General features: G+C 51.4%; 1 protein-coding gene across 2 annotated transcripts in view; it reads right to left on the bottom strand.

Annotated features, from left to right (window-relative positions):
• TNFRSF8 (TNF receptor superfamily member 8) overlaps positions 1-20,806 on the bottom strand; it is a 71,574-nt gene that overhangs the window by 28,111 nt on the left and 22,657 nt on the right. Inside the window, exons 3-8 of one of the 2 annotated variants that reach the window (XM_021095373.1) lie at positions 17,070-17,177; positions 9,803-9,955; positions 5,452-5,545; positions 4,943-5,136; positions 3,687-3,803; positions 164-316 (exon numbers count right to left, since the gene is read on the bottom strand). In XM_021095373.1, the coding sequence (XP_020951032.1) occupies positions 164-316; positions 3,687-3,803; positions 4,943-5,136; positions 5,452-5,545; positions 9,803-9,890 (646 nt within the window). In that variant the 5' untranslated portion in view covers positions 9,891-9,955; positions 17,070-17,177. Of the gene's footprint in view, positions 1-163; positions 317-3,686; positions 3,804-4,942; positions 5,137-5,451; positions 5,546-9,802; positions 9,956-17,069; positions 17,178-20,806 lie in introns of those variants that run through there. The other variant, XM_021095372.1, reaches the window with a different exon arrangement.

The raw sequence follows: 20,806 nt of genomic DNA, 5'->3' as shown, positions 1-20,806 counted from the left end.
TATCCCACTCACCGGAACTAACTATTCAAAGAAAAACCAAAGCCCAAACCTGACCTCGTTAACAGCTGGGGGTCGAAGGTCATCTGCCCAGTTGGGGGTGGGGAGAGGTGCCACTGTGGGGACACAGAACTCGGCCCCTTGGTTGGGGGTGCGAACCGCTCACCCTGGAGTTTGGTGGCCATCCTTGGCGGGCAGATGGGGCGGGGGACGCAGTGGGCACAGGAGTTGATGGCTGACGTGGCACAGAACAGGCCAGGCCGACACTCGCAGACGCTGGAGGAGTTCCACGTGCATGGTGTTTTCTCCACGAGGTCACCTGAGGGACACAGAGAAGGGCCCTGAGGAAGGATGGGGCTGCCAAGGGCAGGGGGTCCAGAGAACCCCCAGAGGACAGAGAAGCATTTGCCCAGGAGCCTAGACTCTTTGACGGTTCTGCAGAGCAGATCTTTGGGGGCTCAAAATAATTACACTGCATGAAAGAAGCCAACAAGGAAGGATGGCTTTGTTTCTAGGAAAAGCCAAGAAATGCACACTCTTCAACGGTGACAGAAGGTTCCCTGGGAATGGGAGTAGGGGCAGGGAATGGAGGGGAGGGGTGGTAAGGAGCTTGAGGAAACTTTTTTTTTTTTTTTTTGTCTTTTTAGGGCCACGTCCACAGCATATGGAGGTTCCCAGGCTAGGGGTCCACTTGGAACTATAGCCACCAGCCTACACCACGGCCACAGCAACGCACATCCGAGCCACGTCTGCAACCCACACCACAGCTCATGGCAACACCGGATCCTTAACCCACTGATCAAGGCCAGGGATCAAACCCACAAGCTCATGGTTCCTAGTTGGATTGGTTTGCGCTGCGCCACAACGGGAACTCCTTGAGGAAACTTATCTTGAGCGTGGTGATGGTTTCACAGCTACATCCGTGTGTCAAAACTCATCAAACCGCACACTTTAAACAGGTGCATTTTACGGTATGTCCACTACCACTCAGTAAAGCTACGAAAAGAAAAAAATCCAAAAAATAAAATAGAAGTTCCTTTAAATAAAGAAAATAATCCAGGGGTTCCCTGGTGGCCTAGCTGTTGGGGACTCGGCATCATCACTGCTGTGGTTCGGGTCACTGCTGTGACCTGGGTTCAACCCCTGGCCTGGGGAACTTCCAGGAACTTCCACATGCCACTGGTGTGGCCAGAAAAATGAGAAGGAAAGAATCCACGGGACAGGGATAAGTGGGCGTGGGGAGAGATGCACCAAGACTGGCTGTGACTTGATGATTCTTTAAAACTGCGTGACAGTCCGTAACCACTCCTGATTCAATCTACTTCTGAGTATGTTTGAAATATTCAATGATGAAAAGTGGGGTTTTCTTTCAAAATCAAAAAAGTTAGTGGTTTTTGTTTGTTTTTTTTTTTGGCCGCCCTGCAGCATGTGGAGTTTCCGGGCCAGGGATCAGATTTCCGAGCCACAGTTACAACCTATCCCACAACTAGGGCAACGCTGGATGCTTTAACCGACTGCACTGGGCCTAGGATCGAACCTGCAGCCTGGTGCTGCAGAGATTCCGCCAAGCCCATTGTGCCACAAGGGGACCTCCTGTTAGTGGTTTTGCGAAAGAAAAAGGATACTAAGGCACGTATATATGTTGGGAATATTTTGCATGCTCTCTTTGCAGGTGAAATGGAACGATGCATCAGTAGCTTAGACAAACGTGACTGGCTCAATAAGGACATTTCTCAAGAGGCAGGATAGTTAGAGGCCTTGCATGATACAGATAAGGAACTGCAAGGGCTCTTCCTGCAGACTCCAGAGAGTGCGGGAGCTGGGGATGGCTTGGGCGATCGGTGCAAAGACAAGAGCCAGCTCAGGGATGAGTGGGATGGTTTGGGACAATGACAGCACCTCTCATTATTCATCATACTATTCTATTAATATAACCACAATGCAATTATCCAGAAGAACCTAGTTTAACCTACTAACTCCCAGGACAGTTCTCTGAGAGAAGACTGTGATTGTGCCCATTTTACAGATGAGGAAACTGGGTCCCGACGAGGTGAAGACACTTGCTTGGTTTTATAAGCTCGCCAGTATAGAGCTAACCTGAACCCCAGGCTCTACTCCATGGCCTTACAGGGCTTCGATTATGCAAGTTGAAGGAATTCTCGGGCCCAGAGTCCATCTCTTATTCCCCCATCTGACAGGGCAGCTGGGACAGTTTCTGTTTTTCCAAGAATGGAAATATCTCTGGCCCCATCTACCCATCAAAATGCACAATTTATTTTCCCTCCATGATTCAAGGAGGACCCATGACCCCCGCTTCAGGCAAAATGTACTTGGGGTTTTATGCTGTGTGACTTCCAGGACTGGGTCATCACAAAGGTTATGGTTAGAATGGATGAGCAATGAGCTCTGCTGTACAGCACAGGGAGCTATAGCCTATATTATCTTCCATTGTGTACAGAACACGAGGGAGGATAATATAAGAAAAGGAATGTAGGAGGAGTTCCCGTCGTGGCGCAGCGGAAGCGAATCCGACTAGGAACCATGAGGTTGCGGGTTCGATCCCGGGCCTCACTCAGTGGGTTAAGGATCCAGTGGTGCCGTGAACTGTGGTGTAGGCCAGCAGCTGTAGCTCTGATTCGACCCCTAGCCTGGGAACCTCCATATGCTATGGGTGCAGCCCTTAAAAAAAAAAAAAAAAAGAAAGAAAGAAAAAACAAACAAACAAACAAACTTTTAAAAACCCTGGCCCAGCCATTCCCGAGGGCTTGTGGCCCTTGGAAGTCCCCCAACTTCCTGAGCCTCAGTTTCCTCTTCTGTAAAATGGGGGCAACCGGAGTTTCCCTTGTGGCTCAGCAGCTAACGAACCCAATTGGTATCCATGAGGACGGGGGTTCAATCCCTGGCCTCGCTCAGTGGGTTAAGAATCCGGTGTTGCTGTGAGCTGTGGGTCGCAGATGTGGCTCGGATCCCATGTTGCTGTGGCTGCGGTGTAGGCTGGCAGCTACAGCTCCAATTCAACCCTTAGCCTAGGAACCTCCTTATGCTGTGGGTAGGGCCCTAAAAAAAAAAAAAAAAAAGACACATAAATAAATTAAATTAAATGGGGGCAATCACAATCCAGGCGTCATAGGAAAGGTCTGAAAGATAATGAGACTAGCTTGGAACAGGTAGGCAATGAACAAGCATTTCCTTGAAGGAAAGCGTGAGTGAACAGAAGCTCTGCTCGGGGCCATTGGGACCCACAATCATGGAGCTCCCGTCATGCTCAGCGGGTTCAAAACCCAACTAGTCTCCATGAGGATTCGGGTTCCATCTCTGGTCTCCCTCAGTGGATTAAGTATCAGGCGTTGGCGCAAGCTGCAGTGTAGGTCACAGATGAGGCTCGGATCTGGCGTGGCTGTGGCTGCAGTGTAGGCCAGGAGCTGCAGCTCCAATTCAACCCCTAGCCTGGGAACTTCCATATGCTGCACCTGCAGCCCTGAAAAGAAAAGGAAAAAAACAAAAACAAAAAAACACCATCATGATGGGGCATCACTAGACTCAAGAAACCCCAGCAAGGTGAACCAAGATCCGAGAGGCTGAGCATCCAAGACCGAACTCAAGGTTCCCCACTCCCAGATCCTCGGCCTCTCCTGCAAGAGCCCCCTGCTCCCCGGAAGGAGCCCCCGGAGGAGAGACCAGGCCCCTACCTCTTAAACAGCTCACACAGGCCTTGCAGCGTCCGTCCCTGTCCAGGTAGAAGTTGCGGCCACACTGCTTCTGGCAGTCAGCAGACCCCTGAGGGCAGGGCTGCTGTAGAGTCAGCCCTAGGAAAAGAAGCAGAGAAGCTCAGGTCAGGCCACCCTGGCAGAGGCCCCAGCAGCCCCTCCACGGCTGAAGCCCCGCCCAGCTCCACAGCCAACTCCCAAACTCTGCACATGTCAGTCAACCATTCGGAGGGCATCCTGAGGCTCAGAAAGGGAACGAATGTCTCAGGCCACACAGGAGAAGAGCACTTACTGCCCCCTAACCAGGATCCCCCGCTTCTTATCCCTTTCCTCTCAATGCTCTGTCGCTGCCCCGCTCAAAACTGTGGAAGCCACTTTTTCTTTGAGTGCAGCAACGAGGCAAGGATGGCTACTATCACAACTTCTATTTGTTTGGTCCTGGGGATCGTAGACCACACAATAAGGCAAGAAAAAGAAAAAAAAAAAAAAATGGTAAGGTTCAGGAGTTCCCGTAGCGGCGCAGTGGTTAACAAATCCGACTAGGAACCATGAGGTGGCGGGTTCGGTCCCTGGCCTTGCTCAGTGGGTTAAGGATCTGGCGTTGCCGTGAGCTGTGGTGTAGGTCACAGACGTGGCTCAGATCCCACATTGCTGTGGCTGTGGTGTAGGCCGGTGGCTACAGCTCCAACTCGACCCCCAGCCTGGGAACCTCCATATGCCGTGGGTGCAGCCCTGGAAAAAGACAAAAAAAAACCCAAAAAAAATTTTTTTAAAATTTTAAATAAATTAAAAAAAAAAAGAGTCAGTGAAGAATTACTGTTTTAGGAAACACACGTGCAAATGTTTTTCATTTTTCATTATGGCCCCCAAATGGAAACAACCCAAATATCCAAAAACTGTTTGGATAAACAAAGTGTGGTGACCCTATAGGCTGCTGGGGAATGGAGAGGGAAACAAGAGGGAACGGAGAGCCCGTCCATCACCATGGGAACCAGGGGGGCATGAAATCGACACTACAGAGGCTGCCCACGCCAGCCCCTGCCTCCTGTCTGGCACACAGGAGGCACTCCGAATGTGAAGCCAAGAGTCCTTCCATCACCTACTCTGGCCCCCAAAGCCCTCGGCCCCAGAAGACCTTGAGCCCCCCTTCTCCCCACAGCTCAGCACCCCGACCCTGACCGCCACACACAGTCGCCCGCCAATCAGACACCGTCGCCCCCTTTCTCTGGAGAACTTACGTGGATCTGGATTGAGCTTCCCCACGGAGGAGGAAGAGCTGGGAGGTGATTTAGGAGCATCTTCCCTGGCGAAGGGGGTGGTGCCTCTGAGAAGCGTGGTCCTGGCCTCGGAGCTCGCTGGGGATGCAAGGGCCGGCTTGGCCTGGGGGGTGGTGCCGCTGGGAAGGAAGCCAGGGATGGGACTGGCAATTCTCCTGATGGCGCAAGGGAAGTCTGTGCTTAGGAGAACCGTGCCCATCGAGACGGGGTCCCAGGGCCTCTGCCCTCAGCCTCTGGCAGGCCCGCTGTCAGCTCCAGGGAGCAAGGGCTGTTTTCTAGGCCTGCTGGGTCTGCTGTGTGCTCAGGGCAGGCTGGACACATACCCAGGCCTCCAAACACTGATGGGCTTGGCAGAAAACCACCCTGGGCTGAAGCCCACCCGCGCCCCCAGCCAGCAGTGCCCTGAGCATCCAGTGGGGTGGGACAGCCCCACGCTAAGGTGACTTGGGCGGGAGAGGGCGGGGCGTCACCTGGCGGGGGCCTTGCAGTCCTGTGGGTTGGTGCTGCAGTCGGGGCTGGCCCCTGGGGGAGGCAGCTCACAGACAGTGTCCCTCTGTGCTGTGCCTACAGGGAGGACGGTAATGCCTTCAGACTTGGTACCGAGGAGGCCAGAGACTCTGGGAACGGACCCTTCACCACGAGCCAGGAAAACACGGTGGCCCTCTGGCATTTGTGCCTGACCAGCATCTGCTCCCCGCTGGGGCAAAGCAACCCAGTGTTCCCTGGAGAATTTCCTCTCCCAACCTGAGTGTCTGTGCTGAGGAGCCAGGACCGAATGACCACCCCACATCCCCACTTGCGGGAGTCGCCGTGGGACCAGGCTGGATCAATGAATCCACCCCATGCCTCTGCCCATGATGGACTGGCTCCCAGGTGGGCACCTATGAGGTGAAATTTCAAACTTTTATTTGGGCTGTTGAGAATGAGCGAAGGAAAAGCTGTCTTTCTGCTGGGGTTGAGTAGGAAGCAAGCCTGGAGCTGCTTGGTGGGTATCATACAAACCAATACATAGGGGAGTAGAGATGAGAGCTGGGAAAAGACAGAGCTCCTGGATCCAGCCATGCCTGAAGCTCCACAAAGGTTACATGAGCCAAAAAATTTTGTAACTTGCAAGCTAAAGACTTCTGAAGACTACTGAGTGAAAGTAAAGTGAAGAATGAAACACACAGTGTTTTCAATTAAGTAGAATTTGAAGGTTTTGGTGGAGGCAGGTATGAGCAATGCTGGCTTATCTTGTCTCTCTGTGCTGTGGTGGGTTGACAAGACCCCGGCATAAGGTTCAAAAGCTGGATTAGATAGTCTGTGGTCTTGAGCAATTACCTGCCATCCCTGAACCTCAATTTCCTCCTTCGTGAAATGATACAGTCTTTGGGAGTCTGGAGAATTTCAGGAGAGACAGCCTGTGCTGGGTCTTAGCGTAAGGCTTAGCTATAAACTCAATCTGAGGCAGAAGCTGTTCTCCATTTTATAGCTGGAGACACTGAGGCCTTGAAAATTGCTCGGTGAGAAGACCCAGAGAGGAATCTAGAAGTTAGCCAGGATTTGGCAGCCAAAGGTTAGAGCATTTCTATAACAGTGCTATCCAAAAAAATATGTGAATCACACATCATTTAAAATTTTCTAGGAGTTCCCATTGTGTCAAAGCAGAAATGAATACAGCTAGTATCCATGAGGAAGAGGGTTTGATCCCTCGCCTTGCTCAGCAGATCATGGATCGGAGTTGCCAGGGGATGCTATGAAGATTGCAAATGCAGCTCAGACCCAGCACTGCCGTGGCTGTGGTGCAGGCCGACAGCTGTAGCTCCAAGTCAACCCCTAATCTGGGAACCTCCATATGCCATGAGTGTGGACCTAAAAAGAAAAAAAAAAATTATTTTCTAGTAGCCGTTTTTTAAAATTTATTTTTTGGGAGTTCCCGTCGTGGCTCAGTGGCTAACTAATCCAACTAGGAAACATGAGGTTGCCGGTTCAATCCCTGGCCTTGCTCAGTGGGTTAAGGATCCGGCGTTGCCGTGAGCTGTGGTGTAGATTGCAGATGTGGCTTGGATCCCGAGTTGCTGTGGCTGTGGTGTAGGCCGGCGGCCACAGCTCCGATTCGACCCCTAGCCTGGGAACTTCCCTATGCTGTGGGAGCGGCCCAAGAAATGGCAAAAAAAACAAACAAAAAAAATATGTTTTGGCCACACCTAAAGCATGTGGACATTGCCAGGCCAGGGCTCAAACCCATACTGCAACAGCAACCCAAGCCACTGCAGTGAAAACACCTGGTACTTAACCCATGGCACCACAAGGCAACTCCTGGTAGCCACATTTTAAAAAGCAGAAAGAGGGAGTTCCCATTGTGGCTCAGCAGGTTAAGAACTAGGCTAGTATCCATGAGGATGCAGGTTTGATCCCTAGCCTCATTCAGTGGGTTAAGGATCCAGGATTTCTGTGAGCTGTAGTGTAGTCCACAGATGCAGCTCTGATTTGAGGTGCAGCCTGGGAACTTCCATATGCCACGGGTGCAACCCTTTAAAAAGAAAAAAACAAAACAAAACCAAAAAAACAAAAAAAAACAAAGAAAAAAGAAGTGAAATTAATGTAAACGATACATTTACTTAACCCAATATATCTAAAATATTATGCCAATAGGTGATCAATGAGACGGCTTACATTTTTTACGCTATTTCAAATCCAGTGCATATTCTATTCTGACAGCACATCTCAATGTAACTAGCCACATTTTAAGTGTTCCGGTTCAATGGCCGGAGGTGTGGGTCATACTGTTTGAGGCTGCAGGTCTGAGGGCAGCAAAAAGAGGCCTCTGGCGCCACCGTGTGGCATATTCAGAAACACCCATCAAGAGAGCCTCATCTGCTGGAGCCGGTCCACAGGCTGGAGTAACAAAACTCAAGGCTATCTTTCCTAGAGACACAAGTGTTCCTGAGCTAGAAAGGCTCCCAGGCAAGGCCTTATAGTCACCCCTCCACAAATGACAATGGGAAGACTGAGTCCCAGAGATGGATGGGAACATGCCTCATAGATGCAAAGCTCTACAAAATCCCAGGTATCAGATGCCCAGTCCAGAGGGTTTTCCACTCCCTGCCTGGCCCTGCTTGCAGGTGGTGGGCTTCTGAGTGTCCCTCTGTGGAGGGTTCTGCATGACCAGGGAGAATCTGGCCAGATTTGAACCCCATCCACCCCCCAGCTCTGATCTCCCTGTTACATCATGCAACAGGTATCTCTGCAAAGCAGCCTCTGCACCTGGCATTGGATTGGGCAGCAGGGAGATGACTATGGGGGGATGGGCATGGTCTTGGCCCTCTCGGAGCTACGGCCTAGGGAAGGAGACAAGCACCGATCACACCAAGACAGAGCGTTTGCATCCATGCTGGGAAGGAGACAGGATCTGTGAGAGGTCAAGAGCTTCTGGACGGATGCTTAGACAGAGAACTGAAGGCAGAGTCGAGTTGACTAAGTGAATGGGGAGGGAAGGGTGTCCCAGGCAGAGGGAATGGTATGTGCAAAGGCCTGGTAGATGGAGAATCACTGTGGGTCCATGGAGCAGATCAGCCAGAGCCCAGAAAGGGAGGGGCTGGTGCTGAAAGCTGAGGCTGGAGGAAGGCGGGGCCGCCCACACAGAGTCACGTCCTCCACACTCTGCTTCCAGAAAGACGGGGGTGGGTACCCTTTGTCCTATTCCTCCCACGGAGTACAGCTAAAAGCCTTGCACTTGCATGTAAAGCAGAGACTCTGAAAGGCGGTGAGGAGAAGACCGAAGGTGAGTGGCCTTGGGATGCAGAAATGGCAAAGGGCTGAGTCCCCTGGGTTTTCTCCTGGCTTTGTATCTCCCAGACCTGGAACCCAATAAGCTGGCCACCCAAAATGCCAAAGGGCATCCAGGGTTAAAAAAAAATATATCCCCTAAAAAGCCTGTCCTCTGTTACCACAGGATCGTGTCCTCACCTCCAGAATAATGAGAAGACGCTAAGTGTTTTAGCAGGTATGTGTGTGGTTCACCCCATTGGATTCGGTTTTGCAGGGGTGGCTCTGAGAAGAGGAATGAGGGGGTGGCGGGAGGAAGAGAGAACAAGGGGGCAAAATCTATGGGACTGGGGAGGGGCTGGCTGTGACGGCTGAGGGAAGGCAGGAAGGAGGGGGCTACAGAAAAAGATCAAGTTGGGGGAGGCATCACAGGCTTTGGTGGGCACTGCGGTCCCAGTGGACACTCCCTCTTACCGCTGCCCTCTGTGTGGCCGCACCACCTCTTCTGGGCTGTGGTCCAAAGCCCGCCCACTCCCCACACCTCCCTTCTGAAAGGCACCCCCAATGCCACCCACACAAGATCTATGGTCCTTATCTCCTCTCTGATCACAGGCCCTCCTTGTACTGTCAGAAAACTAGAAGCCCAGAGAAGGCAAGGGACTTGCCTGAGGTCACACAGCAAACTGGAAAAGAAACCCATTTCTCAGTCTTGAACCTGGCGCCCAGTCTCCTGGTGCCTCTAACTCCCAATGACTTGATTGTGAAGGGAAACCAGCCCTCATCTTCTGGGGAGCCTCCCAGGACAGAAACTTGAGGTTTCTTTCTTGTTTATTGGGGATCAGAGATTTCTGTCCTGGGGCCTCAGACCAACCCAAGACCTCCTCCATCCAGGCCGGTGCCTCAGGCCACCAGGGTCCTCCTGAGCGTGAGACACAAGGCGCAGGGATGTGGCATCGTGGCCTCTGGGCATCGTCTGCATAGAAGATGCGATCCGTCCAACAGGAAGGAGGAGGGGGAGGTCTGGGTGGGGTGGGGCGGTATTGACACAGATGGTGGCCCTGTGGGGAGACTCACCCTGGAACTTGACAACCTTCCCGGGGGGGCAGACGGAGTGGGGCAAGCAGCGGGCACAGGAGTTGACGGCTGACGTCCCGCAAAACATGCCAGCCCGGCATTCGCACACGCCGGAGGAGTTCCACGAGCACGGCTTCTTCTCCACGAGGTAGTCTATGGGACACGGAGAAGGGTCAATCGGGGACAGAGGGAGGGGGAAGGAAGGGACCCAGAAACCCCCCCAGGATGGTCCAGCATGGACCTGTTGGGCAGAGCGGCTGCCACGCCCAGCCCTTCCTTCCAGCGGAGGGCGAGAGTGTCGCGTAGGCGGGGTCCACGGGCAGCCTCCAGCTCCCAGCCCACCTCCCTGGAGATCAATAAAATCATATTAAAAATAAATTAATGTCCCAAATGTAAAATGGGCCTCAAAGACATTAAATGCACATTTCTAAGTGAAAGAAGCCAATGGAAAGGCTACATACTGTGATTCCAACCACGTGACATGTAGGAAAAGACAAAACCACAGAGACAGTAGAAAGATCAGTGGTGGCCAGAGCTCAGTAGCAGGTGGGAGGGGGGAGGATGAACGAGCAGAGCGTAGAGGATGCTTAGGGCAGTGACACTGTCGTGCATGAGAGCACAGCAGTGATGACATTAAACAGCTGTCAAAAACCATAGGATACGGGCATTCCCGTCGTGGCGCAGTGGTTAACGAATCCGACTGGGAACCATGAGGTTGCGGGTTCCATCCCTGGCCTTGCTCGGTGGGTTAAGGATCCAGTGTTGCTGTGAGCTGTGGTGTAGGTTGCAGACACGGCTCAGATCCCCCGTTGCTGTGGCTGTGGTGTAGGCTGGCGGCTGCAGCTCCAATTAGACCCCTAGCCTGGGAACCTCCATATGCGGCAGGCACCGCCCTAGAAAAGACAAAAAAAAATAATAATAATGTAACAATATCGCTTCAACTGTCAACAAGGTATCATACTAATGCAAGAAAGAATAAAGAAGGAAATTGAGGAGTGATGGAGAAGAGAAGCTTATGAGACATCTCTGTACTCTATGCTCAGTTTTTCTATGAATTGAAAACTCCTCCTTTTTTTAAATTTTCTTTTCCTTGTTTTTTTTTTTTTAATTTTCTTTTTTGGCCACCCTGCAACATACGAAGTTCCTGGGCCAGGGATCAGATCTGAACCACAGTTGTGATCTCAGCCACAGCTGTGGCAACGCCTAATCCTTAATCCACTGTGCAGGGCTGGGGATGGAAATTGTGGCGCTCCTAAAATGCCACCAATCCCATTGCACCACAGCGGGAACTCCAAACATTGCTCTTTAAAAAGACCTATTAGGAGTTCCCGTCATGGCACAGTGGTTAACGAATCCGACTGGGAACCATGAGGTTGCGGGTTCGGTCCCTGCCCTTGCTCAGTGGGTTAAGGATCCGGCGTTGCCATGAGCTGTGGTATAGGTCACAGACGCAGCTCGGATCTAGCATTGCTGTGGCTGTGGTGTAGGCCAGCAGTTACAGCTCCGATTTGACCCCTAGCCTGGGAACTTCCATATGCTGCAGGTGTGGCCCTAAAAAGCAAAAAAAAAAAAACAAAAAAAAACAAAAAAAACGCTCAACGTCATTAGTCATGACATCCAACCATTAGTCATCAAACCAAAACCACAATGACAGACCACATCGTATCCACTAGGATGAAGAGGATCAAACAGACAGACAATGACAGGTGTTGACAAGGAGGTGGAGAAATTGGGGTCCTCAGAAAATGCCAGTGGGGATATAAAGTGGAGTTCCCCGGTGGCAGAGCGGGTTAAGGATCAGCTTTGTCTCTGCAGCAGCTTAGGTCACTGCTGTGGCGTGGGCTTAAACCCTGGCGCCGGAACTTCTGCATGCCGTGAGGGCGGCCAAAAATAAATAAATAACAATAAAGTAGTACAGAGCTGGGGAAGGCAACCTGGCAGCTCCTCGAAAAGTTAAACATAGACTTACCATATGACCCAGCAATTCCACTCCTAGGGACATGCCCACGACGACTGAACACATGTCCACACAAATATGTGTACGTGAACGCTCATGACAGCATTATTCATAATAACCAAAAAGCAGACACAACCCAAATGTCCATCGACTGATAAATGGGTAAACAAAATGTGATACAGCCATATATTGTGATACTTATGTTGTGGGTCAAAAAAAAAAAAAATCTGGAGAGGCCGATGACAGGCAATGAGTAGACATCCATGGAAAACTCAAGAAAAAACTCTTCGAGTAGCTGCCTGCACAGACCATCACAGGCCTGGCAGAGGCAGACAAGGGTGCATAGACTTGCCAATTCCAGGGAGCCAGGCCAAGTGGCAGAAACAAGCAGACACCCCAAGTGTGGGGTGCACCCCTTTCGAGGCATCAGGAGCTCTGATAACAACCATCTGACAGAAGGGAAGGTACACCCCTGCACCTGTGAGGACAACACCCATCTCTGGCTGCTCTCTGTCCCCCACCCAGGCCCTCGGGCTCCTGGACTGAGGGTCAGAAGTAGCGCTCCAGTTCCTCAAGCAATTAAACACAGAGCAACCACAGGATCCAGCAATCCCGCTGCTGAGCGGATACCCAAAAGAAAGGAGAGCGGGGACTTGAAGAGACGTTTGGACGATGACGTCCACCGCGACAATATTCCCAACAGCCCCAAGGAGGAACCAACTCGATGGCGCCCCCTCGTGGCTCAGAGGGTTAAGGATCTGGCCTTGCCATTGCTGTGGCTCTGGTTACAATGTGACACAGATGTGATCTCCGGCCTGGGAACTTTTGCATGCTCTGGTGCTTCCAAAAAAAACTAAAAAAAATTTAAAAAGAGAAAAGGTGTAAACAACCCCTATTCATGGATATGAAGAAACAAAATATGGTAGATCCATCTGATGAAATTGTTTTAAATTTTCAGGCCACACCTGCGGTACATGGAGGTTCCCAAGCTAGAGGTCAAATCAGAGCTGCAGCTGCCAGCCTACACCACAGCCACAGCCACACCAGATCTCAGCCACATCTTCGACCTACACCACAGCTCACAGCAACGGGGGATCCTTAACCCACTGAGCATGGCCAGGGATTCGAAACCACATCCTCATGGATACTGCTTGGGTTCGCTCTTTTTTTTTTTTCTTTTTCTTTTTGTCTTTTTAGGGCCACATTGGCAGCATATGGAAGTTCCCAGGTTAGGGGTCAAATTGGAGACACAGCCGCCAACCTACACCACAGCCACAGCAACTCAGGATCCGAGGTGCATCTGCGACCTACACCACAGCTCAAGGCAACACCGGATCCCTAACCCACTGAGTGAGGCCAGGGATCAAACCCTCATCCTCAAGGATACTAGTCAGGTTCTTTAACCACTAAGGCACGACAGGAACTCCCACTGGTTGGGTTCTTAAGCTGCTGCGCCACAACGGGAACTCCTATCCAATGGAATATTATTCCACCTTAAGAAGGAAGGGAATTCCACGACATGCTACAGCAGGAATGCACCTTGAAGACGTTATGCTAAGTGACATAAGTCACAAAAGGATAAATATCGTATGCTTCCACTTCCATGAACTTCCTAGAGCAGCCCAATTCAGAGAGACAGAGAGGAGAAGGGTAGTTGACAAGGGCTTGCAGGGGGCCAGGGGTGGGCGACGGGGAGCTAGAGTTTTTGTTTTTGTTTTTGTTTTTTTGTCTTTTTGCTATTTCTTTGGGCCGCTCCCTTGGCATATGGAGGTTCCCAGGCTAGGGGTCGAATCGGAGCTGTAGCCACTGGCCTACGCCAGAGCCACAGCAACGCGGGATCCGAGCTGCGTCTGCAACCTACACCACAGCTCACGGCAACGCCAGATCCTTAACCCACTGAGCAAGGGCAGGGACCGACCCCGCAACCTCATGGTTCCTAGTCGGATTCATTAACCACTGTGCCACAACGGGAACTCCGGGGAGCTAGTATTTAAGGGGGACAGAGTTTCTACTGGAGAAGATGAGAAAGTCTCAGAGCTGGATGATGCTGAGAGTCGCCCCCAAATAAGAATGTCCTTAGAGCCACTGAACAAATTTTTTTTTTTTTTTTTTTTTTTTTTGCTTTTTAGGGCTGCACCTATTGCATATGGAAGTTCCCAGGCTGGAGGTGAAAGCGGAGCTCCCTGGCCCTGGGAACCTTGGCATGCCATGGGCAGAGCCAAAAAAAAAAAAAAAGGGAAAGGAAAAATTCAGGCCTGAGAAGCTGTGGTAAGTGGACTCACAGTGTGCAGTGAATAAATTAATTTCAATAGCCAAGTAATGCTAACACGGGCCGAGGACCTCAGGGCCACAGAAAAGAAGACCAGCAGCCCAGACTGAGAGGACAGCTAGGCTGGCAAGCTTCATCTCTCTTTACAAGGAGTGAAAAAAACACTTCATTTTTCTTTACAAGGACTCAATGGATGCTCTCCTACCCCAGCGCTGAAACAAGGAGATTAAGACATTGCCACAAGAGACAGTCATTCCTTAAAGGATTCCTAGCCGCTGATGGATTTTCATAACCTCTTTTCTTAATTGTAGAGGCTTTGTTTTGTTTTGTTTTGTTGTTTTTTGTCTTTTTGCCTTTTCTAGGGCCGCTCCCTCGGCATACAGAGGTTCCCAAGCTAGGGGTCTAATTGGAGCTGTAGCCACCAGCCTATACCAGAGCCACAGCAACTCGGGATCCGAGCTGGGTCTGCGAACTACACCACAGCTCACGGCAACACCGGATCCTTAACCCACTGAGCGAGGCCAAAGATCGAACTCGCAACCTCATGGTTCCTAGTCGGATTCGTTAACCACTGAGCCACGACGGGAACTCCAATTTTAGAGGCTTTTTAAGGCACTACTGTCTCTATGATAGTTACTTCACCTAGTTCCTTCTCACTCTGATATATTTGAATGAAGTGAGATGTAATCTTTTTAATGCCATAAATAGGATGATCCCATCCTCTTAAAGAGTCCTTCTTTCTCTATGTGTACAGCCTGTCTGGCTACTAACCTACCCCTTCTTCTCTCTGTATAAAGGGACAGAGATGTGTCGGTCAACCACTGATGGGGAGGGGCAGAGTTCACCCCATCCCCTTATGCCTATGTATTGCTTGAATTTTCTTTTCTTTTCTTTTCTTTTTTGTCTTTTCTAGGGCCGCACCTGGGGCATATGGAAGTTCCCAGGCTAGGGGTCCAATCGGAGCTGCAGCTGCCAGCCTACACCGCAGCCACAGCAACGCCGGATCCTTAACCCATTGAGCAAGGCCAGGGATCAAAACCCGAGTCCTCAGGGATACTCTTCGGGTTCGTTACCCCTGAGCCACGGCGGAAACTCCCTAGTGTTTGAATTTTTACAAGGCATATAAATTTTGTTTAATAAAGTGCAGTCCTCAGAGTTCCTAGTGGTTCAGTGCTGTCATTGCTGTGGCTCGGGTCACAGCCATGGCTCGGGTTTGATCTCTGGCCCAGAAACTTCCACCTGCTTCAGGGTGGCCAAAAATGTTTTAAATTTAGAAATATAACATGTAGTCATTAATTTTAAAAATTTTAAATTACCAGAGAAATGCTAACGTAAACAAAGAAGAATGACAATACCAAAATCAAACAAAAAAGAACTCCCATGATGGTGCAGCGGAAACGAATCCAACTAGGAACCACGAGGTTGTGGGTTCGATCCCTGGACTCGCTCACTGGCTTAAGGATCCGACGTTGCCGTGAGCTGTGGTGTAGGTCGAAGACCCAGCTCAGATCTGGCGTTGCTGTGGCTGTGGTGTAGGCCGGCAGCTGTAGCTCCGATTTGACCCCTAGCCTGGGAACCTCCATGTACAGCAGGTGCAGCCCTAAAAAGCAATTTTAAAAAAATGGAATTAAGATAAAACACATTATAAGGAACAAGGAGATATATTTCAGCCCACCAAGATAACATGATACTCATGAATATTGTACCTAATAACACAGCTTTGACATTTATGAAGCAAAAATAGATAGAATGCAATGAAAATCTGACGAAAAACCATTGGGAGGTAGATGTTAACGCCTCTACCTCAAAAACCAACCTTTGTGGAGGCGACAAAAATAAATGAGGGATATATGTTATTTTAAAGAACACAAGTCACCAGCTTGATCAGACCGGTATACATGGAATTTTTTACACAACAAACAGAATACACATGTACCCTCACCCACTAAACATACTAAGAAGTATGAAAATATATGAGGCCACAAGAAATCTCAACAAATTTCCCCACCCCACCCTCCAAAAAACCCAACAAACGAGCATTAGCTAGCACACAAACCACATTCACTCCCCACAAGAAGAAATTAAACAATAAACGCTCTTATTGAGAGAGGTCTCCTGGAACCACCGTGGTCCAAGGGGAAGCACAGAATTCTCGGTGTCAGACCAGCAGTTCAAGCTGCCGCGCTGCCCTTTTAGCAGAATGTTGTAACTTTGGAAAGGCCCTTAACTCCCCTAAGCCTCGGATTCCTCACAGTAAAGCTGGGTTAAGAAAGTCTCTTCCAGAGTTCCCGTCGGGGCACAGCGGAAACGAATCCGACTAGGAAGCATGAGGTTGCAGGTTCGATCCCTGGTCTCGCTCAGTGGGTTAAGGATCTGGCATTGCTGTGGCTGTGGTGTAGGCCAGCAGCTGTAGCTCTGATTCGACCCCTGGCCTGGGAATCTCCATATGCTGCAGGTGCAGCCCTAAAAAGAAAAGAAGGGAAAAAAAAAAAAAAAGATTCTTCCGCTAGGAGGTTAGCAATGAGCAAACTCAGTAAGTGTGAGTCCCTCCCTTGAGGAAACATGAGAGCTAAGTCTCTCCTTTAAAAAAGCATGGATGCAAAAGATCACAGTGGATAATAATTCCAAATCCACGGGGGGAAACTGAAGCCTCTGGGGACAATTCAGAGGATGGCACCACATCTTTTTTTTCTTTTCTTTTTAGGGCCACACCTGCAGTATATGGAAGTTCCCAGGCTAGGGGTCAAGTCAGAGCTGCAACTGGGGCCTGCGCCAGATCCGAGCTGCCTTTGTGACCTACACTGCAGCTGGCGGCAAAGCCAGCTCCTTAACCCACGGAGCGAGGCCAGGGATCAAACCCACATCCTCATGGATACTAGTCAGGTTCACAACTCGCTGTGCCACGACGGGAACTCCCAGGCACCTAATCTTGATGCTCCCCCACCTTCAAGGTTCTCTGCCTCCCCTGCCCACCCCCCAACCCAACCCTCAAGGCTCCCCACCCTCCCGGGAAGGAGCCCTTGGAGAGTCAGGGCCCTTACCTTCAGAACAGGTCACACAGGCTGTGCAGCGGCCATTGGTGTCCACGTAGTAGCCACGATCACACTGCTTCCTGCAGTCAGTGGGCCCTTGAGGGCACAGGGAAGGCTCTGGAGAAGAGAAGCAGAGAAGCTCCAGGCAAAGGCCTCACCTCCAACCACCCTCCAACTCTCATCCCTGAGGTCCTCCCAGCTCCACTCCCAAACCCCCAAATGTGCCAGTCTAACTGTTATGCTGCAGGCAGAGGCAGTGATACTCAAGAGGGCAGTCCTCGCCTAAGGCCACCTGGAAGCCAGGAGAAGCAGCACAGGTCTGGGAGGTGACCTGGACCTGGGATTCCAGGGCTACCACTTGCCAACTGCGTGGCCTTGGGCAAGTTATAGGAGCCTCGTGGATGAGCAATAATTGTGAAAGCTGATAGGGCAGGGGGTCCCCAGAGAAGAGAGAGAACCAGGCGGGACTTTCTTGACCTAAGAGAAGCCATTTGGGCCTAAGCCATCTTGAGATCTAAGCCTGGCCACATCACGTGCCCTTGAACAGGTCTTGGACATAACTGCCTAAAGGAAATAAAAGAATACATGGCTGTTAGCAGGCAAGAGACGTCATAACAGCAAAGAAAGGAAATCAGCAGTAAACTCCTGGTCCATTCCGATGGCAAAGATCACGCCAAAGCCCTTTCTTGAGCTGTTGTGCAGAATTTAACCCCTCGGCCGGCCCTTGGATTTAACTGGAACCCACCAGATCAACTGGAACCGAGGGCGTCATGATGTTGACATTTTCTATTATTTCATTTTTGGCTTTTTTGGGGGGGCCACACCTACGGCATATGGAGGTTCCCAGGCTAGGGGTCCCATCGGAGCTGCAGCTGCCGGCCGACGCCACAGCCACAGCAACTCGGATCCAAGCTGCGTCTGTGACCTATACCACAGCTCACGGCAACGCCGGATCCTTAACCCACTGAGCAAGGCCAGGGATCGAACTCACAACCTCATGGGTCCTAGTTGGATTTGTTTCTGTTACGCCAGGACGGGAACTCCAATGTTGACCTTTTCTAAAGCATGGACCCTGTCTTTGCCCCAGTTTCTATGCTGAAGTCTCTTCTGCTCAAGCCCCTTCATGTACATAACATGGAAGCATCCTTAGTTTAAAACGTCCCCAGTTTTGCTACGAGGGGAGACCCTGCTTTGGGAAAGATCCCCAGTGTTCCCCTTACTTACTGCAAATAATAAATCCTTTCTCCTGATCTTTGGCTTGGTTGTGTCTTTTAGCTCGACACCCACCAAGAGGTGAACCCAGTTTTTCGGGTAAGAGTTGGATAATAAAGTTTATAATAGGATCCACCTCCTAGGGTTGTTGAAAGGATAAAAGAATTTATGAAGATAAACACTATCCAGTGTCACAGCGGTCCCTGGCACCAGGTATGCACCGGACAAGCCCTGGTCACCTCTTCAGGCAGGAGTCCTATTTCTGTTTTATTTGTTTGTTTGTTTGTTTTTGTCTTTTTAGGGCTGCATAGAGGCATACGAGGTTCCCCGGCTAGGGGACGAATTGGAGCTACAGCTGCCGGCCTACACCAGAGCCACAGCAACACCAGATCCAAGCCACGTCTGCGACCTACACCACAGCTCACGGCAACGCTGGATCCTCAACCCACTGAGCAAGGCCAGGGATCAAACTCGCAACCTCATGGTTCCTGGTGGGATTCGTTTCCACTGAGCCATGATGGGAACTCCTGGTGGGAGTCCTGTTTCATTGCAAGAACTGGGTCACACAGTCCCTAGACCATAAGGCTTCTAATCCAGCCTGACTCCCACTGTGCAGGGATAGAAGACACCAGAGGTTGCACTGACTGCTTGGGGCAAAGGTGCAGCAGGTGGCTGGGATGTCCCCAAGGCCATTCACCTGTGATATAACACGTGACTATCCCCTGCCTGCAGACTCCTGGTGTCACGGTACATCACTTGCTTGACTGGTGTCCTTCGGAAAAGGCGGGAAATGCGGACACAGAGGCAGACACACACACAGGGGACACCCATGCGAAGATGGGAAGCGAACTGCCACAGGCCAGGGAACCACCAGAAGCTGGGAGAGAGGCCAGAACCATTCCTGGCGCCTTCAGAGGGAACACAGCCCTGCCAACACACCGACAGTGGACTTCCAGCCTCCAGAGAAGAAATCTCTGCTGGGTAAGCCACTCCGTTTGTGGTTACTTTGGGTGTCTTTGTTTTCTGTTTGTTTGTCTGTTGCTTTTTAGGGCCACACCCATGGCATATGGAGGTTCCCAGGCTAGGGGTCCAATCGGAGCTGTGGTTGCCGGCCTACACCACAGCCACAGTAACTCAGGATCCAAGCCTACACCACAGCTCAGGGCAACACCAGATCCTTAACCTACTGAGCAAGGCCAGGGATCGAACCCATATCCTCACGGATACTAGTCGGATTCGTTTCCACTGTGCCACGATGAGCCCTGAGCATCGCTTTTGGAATCTGAAACCAAACGGTGAAGGAAGCCCCTGGAGTTGTGCTGCCTCTCAGGATCGGTGGCCAAGTGTCCCTCTGCCCTGACCCTCCCGGTCTCTGATGAGGGTCTTCTAGTCCAGATGTTCTCAGCGCTGGTCCTCACCTCTCACCGCTGGCTCAGTATCAGACAACCCGGCCCCAGATGCTTCTGCTGCTTGGGCAGCCAAAACTCCTGCACGGAGAACTGCTCCTCTCCAGTCTGGGCTGCCAGCTCTTCCGCCCTCCCCTCCCCCACCCCCTCCCTTCCACCAAATGGACCCCTCCCAGTTCCTGAACCCCCGTCCCTGCCCCCTCCAGGCCTGGGCACACTCTGTGTCCTCTAACCAGAGCACACCCCCTCCCCTCCTCGGCCCGGCCAACTCCTGCTCATCCTCAGGATGCCTCTGGATGCCACCTCCTCAAGGAAGCCCCCGCTGCATGTTCCAACTGGGTCTGGTCCCTCAGGAGCGTGTTCCCACGCCTTCCAGCAGCTCCACACGCATGCTAGGTGCCTGCGGCAGCTGACAGAGTCCCAAAGGGCTTTTCGGCCCACGGGCTGCCCTTGAAGCGCTCCTATCTTCCCCTGTCCCCACCGGCTGTGGTCCTGGGCAGTCCTGGCCTGGGGGAAGCAGAACCAAGGGGGACATCAGCACTTCTCTGAGCCATCAGAGGCTTTCTTCTTGCGCTTCGGAAGTGGGGCTGAAACATGTCTGTCCAGGGTCCCCCTCTGTTCCCCCAAAGAAGAAGAGCCGATGGAGAGGGAACTGTGGGCCAGTCAACTCAGCCAGAGCAGGGAGGGCAGGGGACAGCTCCTCCTCCTTCCTGCTCATGGTCCTTGGAGAAATCTCAGCTCCTGGAACAAGACAGGGTACCCCGCCTGGCCCCAAACTGACCATGCTCTCCGCCTAACACCAGGTACACATCGTCCCCCCATACCTGCAGGAGAGACCCCTCCTGGGGAGGTGAGTCTAACCCAAGAAGCAGGGTGCAGAGTAAGAAGGGGTGCAGCCCCCCTCCCCCTGGCTCTGCTTCCTCCCCCTGCAATGCTTGGGGTCAAATAAGGACCAAGGGCTCAGGATTCTAGTTAAACAGCCATGTCTGAGCACCCACCACCCCGCCCCGAATTGCTCATCAGCTTGTGACCATGGCAAATCCCCGAACCCCGCCATATCTGAGTTTCCTCTTCGTCTTTCCCATCAGGGCTCATTGAGCTAAGAGAAGCAAGGGGCTCAGCACTGTG

The sequence above is a fragment of the Sus scrofa genome, chromosome 6 (assembly GCF_000003025.6).
Source record: "Sus scrofa isolate TJ Tabasco breed Duroc chromosome 6, Sscrofa11.1, whole genome shotgun sequence".
Taxonomy (NCBI): domain Eukaryota; kingdom Metazoa; phylum Chordata; class Mammalia; order Artiodactyla; family Suidae; genus Sus; species Sus scrofa.
Note: the sequence above shows the minus strand (reverse complement) of the source record. Positions and strands in the feature narration are given on the sequence as shown.